General features: G+C 36.0%; 1 protein-coding gene across 1 annotated transcript in view; it reads left to right on the forward strand.

Annotated features, from left to right (window-relative positions):
- The window catches only part of hfm1 (helicase for meiosis 1), a 201,026-nt gene that overhangs the window by 186,936 nt on the left and 8,419 nt on the right, over positions 1–5,671 (forward strand). Inside the window, exons 32-36 of the mRNA XM_043698772.1 lie at positions 311–438; positions 523–605; positions 696–802; positions 2,488–2,718; positions 4,272–4,341. Coding sequence (XP_043554707.1) covers positions 311–438; positions 523–605; positions 696–802; positions 2,488–2,718; positions 4,272–4,341 — 619 coding nt within the window. The remainder of the gene's footprint in view (positions 1–310; positions 439–522; positions 606–695; positions 803–2,487; positions 2,719–4,271; positions 4,342–5,671) is intronic.

Below are 5,671 nucleotides of genomic sequence, written 5' to 3' on the forward strand. Positions count from 1 at the left end.
GCTGTGAGGGAACAGTGCTAGCCACCGTGCCACCCATATAAACTGCATATAAACCAACATTTTCCTAATTACTGTCCATTCTGAGAAAGGATCACCGGACCCGAAACTCTAACTTCTCTTCATAGATGCTGCCAGACCTGCTGAGCTTTTCCAGCAACTTCTGTTTTTGTTGTGTATGATTTCTTCCCCTATTTTCCTTAGGATTTCAATATATTCGATTAAATCAACTTGTTGTCTTTTAGATTAACTGATTTCTGTTAAATAATGCACCGTGATGTTTCCTACTAAAACATTATTTTCTTTTCTTTAGGTAAATTTGGAGTATTGGTTGGTAGGAGCTCCATAACACCTCAACCAACAACAAATTTTTCTTCCTATCTCAATGATCTTAAAAGTAGAAGCGAGACTTCATCAGCTCCATCAATTAAACGATTAAAGGTAACTTTACTGTACCATAGTAAACATTCAAAATATCATTTTACAAAGACATAACTAACTAAAGGATTGCATTTTTTCTAATAGATACAGACAATGAATGAAATAGGGCCAGTAAATCTTCAACACTTTGCTTACACAAAGAAAGCTCCATTGTCAACATTACCGAGGTAATGGGATACTTACAGTAAATAACGTTATTTCATTTGACATTGGGATTAAAGTTTATCACATTTTTTTCATGTTCAATTACTTTCAAGGTACTATGAAACAAACCTTGATCCAGAAGCTCAGGTACAAAACCAGAATAATTTAGACATCAACGTAAGAAGCTGTCACAAACAACAACCACAATATTATAATGAAGGTGGGTTAGTTGGGGAATTTTCTTCTGCGCTTCTTCTGCTATCTCTGTCCTCAGTCCTACTTTGTATGTCCAAGAATGGGATTCAAGTTTGAGTGTTATTGTTAGCAATATCAAAAGTACTGCTTACATATTATTATGCCATTGACAGTAATACACAATGCTTTAGACAACATCATCATCATGTCTGGCAGCACCTGTAAGGAGAGAAAAGAGCTGACGTTTCGAGTCTAACTGACCCTTTGTCAAAGCTTTGACAAAGGGTCAGTTGGACTCGAAACGTCAGCTCTTTTCTCTCCTTATAGATGCTGCCAGACCTGCTGAGATTGTCCAGCATTTTCTCTTTTGGTTTCAGATTCCAGCATCTGCAGTAATTTGCTTTTAACGTCATCATCATCCTTATTTTAAAATGACAACAACAAATCTTCCAATATTCTGCATTTGATCTTCAGCATTTTATTTGGAACTGCCTCATTTGTATAACACTTTTTTCTGCATTATATTAACAAAGGATTTGGTCTGTTTATTTTTGAATGGTTATGTGATGTTATTGAAATAGTAGAGAGAATATGAAAACATTAAACGGCAATATGTTAATGTTCAAATAATCTAATTTTAACAATTAAGGATTCTAAATGTAGACTAAATTGCAGAATATGGTGTCCAAAATGCTTAATGTACAACAGATTGTTCACCATCTAAAAAGGAAAAAAAGTCTAAAGTAATGTTTTGGGCAATACCCCTTTGCAGGAACGAAGGATGTTTTAGTATTGTAATAGTGTTAGGTTAGTATGCACCAGTATGATATTTAGAAATGTGTAGTGCTATCTACATTGATTAAAATATCCATACAATGTCAATGACATTATTATCCATTAGATTGTTTGGAAGGTCTTTGTTGTTTGCCCTGACTATACTTTATAATCTTCTTTAAAATACATAATTTATGATTTTTAAAGGAAATCTTTAGTGTTACCAAGGGAATTGACCAAACATTTATATTTCTATTCAGTAACATTCAAATGTAAGCACAGTGAATTGTGGACAACATTCCCAATATACTGTCGGGTTATATTTTTGTCTTTACCACACACTGCCAACCAACACATCAGTTTTAAAATTTTTATCCTTGTTTTTCAATCACTTCATGGCTTCACCCTCCCTTTACATGTGGGATTCCAGCCCCATCTCTTGAGCATCTCTTATTTTAATTGTTCTGCCATTAGAAGTGTCTTTATGTGTTTAGACACTAAGCTCTGTAATTCCCTTGATGAACTTTCCTCAATGATGTGATTTTTCATGATGAAGAGATCTTACCTAATGATTTACTTTCTGTGATTGTTCCACCTTATAAAATCAGATTTCCTTGATTTATATGGATATAAATATGGTGACTATGGTGTCACGGTAGTGGAACAGGTTGGTGCAGAACTTCATTGTTGCAGATTTGAACTCACAAGCTGCTGAAATTAGCTAAAGCACCTAGACATTGCCAGTTATTTCAGCCCAGAGATGAGGGTTTAGCAGTTACACATATAGGAGACAATTCAAGGCTGACACAAATGAAAGTCCAGAAGAAACTTTCAACTATCTTAGTTGGTGATTGGCATGTAGTGTGGGGAAGACCATTTTCTATAAAATATTTTGTCAAAATTATTTAAATAATATTTTCTGAAAATATCCTGCAGCTCCTTCACAACAGAATTCAACTGTGTTTCCATCACACCAAACTTCTGTAGAATCTTTCAGTTTCAACTCTACTGATGCAAATGAGAGTGATTATTGGTCGCCAGAAGAGATGAATGTGAATTTTGACCTAGGAGATGACTTATGGAATGACTTTGATGATGAGAAGTTAGTAAATGCAAGCAATTCTATTTGTTCAGAGGAAATGAACATTAATGAACATTATCAAACAGGTATTTATGCTGATCTTTTGAATTATTCTATTCTTTTCAAATCTCTTAAGCAATAGTTAATTTCTTCATGAAGTTTCAGTGGTTGGAAGTTTTGATTGATAGTAACAAAACTTTTCGACTGCCAGTCATCTTTTCTTGCCTGAAAAAATGGTGATTGGCAGAGGAAAATCAAATTGTACATTGATACAATGATACAACCATTTCCTTGTCCGACTCACGTTTTAATTATACCATTCAATGGCCACTTAGCTGACAAGAGTGTAAAACCAGTCGTAGGTCCAATAAATGTTGAAATCGGGACCTGGTGTAGGATCTTGTATAGGAGGAATGGGCAGATGAAGCAAATGTATCCAATTCTACTTTCTCCAGCTGTTGACAGGCTTAACATATGGTCTTTAAAAGGACTATTGGAGGGAAATCCAAAATTGCATCCTTTTCTAAGATCTTCACAGCAGCAAGAAAAATCAACCTGTCCTTTTGATTCCTCTTCAGGATCACAGGATTTATATTCCAGCAAACCCCATGCAGAAGCTGGCTAAAATTCCAAGGTCCAAAACAAGCAAGCAGCAGTGCAACATCCATTTGGACTCACACTGCCAGTGCAATATTCTGCAATATTCCCACTTGGTATAAACCTCCAGCTTTTAGAGCTGTCACATGTGTATTGCTGATATTGTTTTATTGTGTGTCTCTAAATATATCTGTACAATTCTTTTGATTGGCTGAAAGAGAAAGTATTGAATTTAAATGGCATTTTTCACAACCACCAGATGTCTCAAAGTGCTTTACAGCCAAGATATTATTGAAGTATGGCCACTATTATAATGTAGGAAACATGGGAGTCAGTGTTTTGTACAGCAATCTCCCACAAACAGAAGTTATAATAGCCAGATGACTTGTTTCTTATGAAGTTGATTGACGGGTAGGTATTCGTTTGGAGACTGGGGATAATTCACTGCCCTTTTTCAAAATAATACCATGGGTTCTTTACAACCAACCAATGAGGCAGATAAGCCTAAGTACTTAAACTCTCATCTGAAAAATATCACCTTTCACAGTGTAGCTCTCCCTTAGTACTGCAATGAGTATCAGCCTTGATTTTTCAGGTCCAGGTCTGAAGTGGGATTTGAAGCTGGAACCTTTGTGACTCAGAGTTGAGAATGCTACCAATGGAGCCATGGTCGACAGGAGGACATTTCTTGAAAACACCACACTTGCAATGTTCTCAATTTCATCCTATTTTAAATTAATATGCAAATAATAAGAAACTTACCAAACTTAGAAATGTTTCTTTCTCCATGTAGTGGATTTTGAAGTCAGCTTTGATTGGCTTTGTTTCAAAACTGTAATGTTTGAATGCTTTTGCATTGTTGAGAATTCTGATAAACAAGTATTATAATTTCTAAGAGGCAACATTAAAAGTTCAGCATTTTTGCTCAGAGAAGTAACTTTTATATACTTGGGAATGATTAAAAAGTCAATCAAATCTAAAAATGTTCAATTTTGTATTATCTAAACTGATTCTTTTTTTGGCATATATCCAAACTTAACAGAGTACAATCAGTTGTCTGAATGTCCTTTGAACAAGTTTCAAAACCAAATAATGAACGACAAACATAAAAGGTGAGCTTTACAGTGTGATTATTCTTGACATGGTGGGAGTCTAGGAACAATGTTATTGTATCTGTGTTTAACGTATTTATATCAAATTCTTTTCTACCCTATTTTAAGATAAATGGTGTAGATTTTCAGTCTGTGTGAAAATTTTCCAAGTTTGTTGTTTCCAATCTGGCTAACAGTCACTGCAGCTAGTCTACAGTTATAATGGAAAAAAGATCCATTTTGAGAGCCTAACTTTGATGATGTAGGGACAGCAAGTTGCAGGCAATAAATAAATAAACTGTCTTGGACAATTTTGTTGTTCCAGCTCACTTCAGTGTTTGGCTGCTGCCCCTGGACCAGTAGAAAGATAGCTTGAAAGGGTGGTGAAGGTATCTGTTCTCTGTATGGCAAGTGAAATAGAAACCTGTGATATTTTTGTGTACTTCTTCCAACACCACAACATAAATAACTGCTTATCTTTGGACTTTTTTGTGATGGCTTTCAAAGGACTCCATCTTAAATATCCACTTAACTGTGAACTTGCTTTAAAAAACCATGCAACAATCTATTCTGAATTCTTTGTCAGAGTGCTATTGAACTCACTGACCCTGAGAATGGGGCAGTAAATTCTTCCCAGTCATTTTTGGGTGCTACTGCTTTACCACCCAGGATGTCTCAAAATCTCTTAAATTTATGTTAAGATTTTGATATTTTAACAACTCAGTTTCTGGTAAAGGTATCTCCAACCAGAGTGTCAAGTGTGAAATAATACATAAATGTTCCTTCAAAATAATGTTGAAAATTTGATGTGGATTTGGAAGTGCTGAGAGAATGGTTCATTTTGATGTCTTCCTGAAGTCTTTTAGCAATATCAAGAAATGGTTGAGAGCACTGGATACTTCCCCATATGTTGCTTGTCTGCCTACTCCACCAACTTGTTTCTGTCCTTTTGAAATGCTATATTTTCCTGCTTGACAACATCCCAGCTGGAGTACTGAATTCCCCAGCAGTAGCCACATCCTTAACCAAGCAGTTCCAGTACAGCAGCAACTCTGGCTCGACCTGACAAAGTGAAATATTGTCTGTCCCATCAGTCTACATTAAATCATCGACTAAGTGGTAGAAGGTGTAATTGATGGTGCCACCAGGCAGCATTACTCACCAATAACCTGCAAACCAGTGCTCAGTTTGGTTTCCACCAGATTCTGGATTAGTGGTGCTGGAAGAGCATAGCAGTTCAGGCAGCATCCAAGGAGCAGCAAAATCGATGTTTCATCAGGAATAAAGGCAGTAAGCCTGAAGCGTGGAGAGATAAGCTAGAGGAGGGTGGGGGTGGGGAGAAAGTAGCATA

This window comes from Chiloscyllium plagiosum, chromosome 11, assembly GCF_004010195.1.
Source record: "Chiloscyllium plagiosum isolate BGI_BamShark_2017 chromosome 11, ASM401019v2, whole genome shotgun sequence".
NCBI lineage: Eukaryota > Metazoa > Chordata > Chondrichthyes > Orectolobiformes > Hemiscylliidae > Chiloscyllium > Chiloscyllium plagiosum.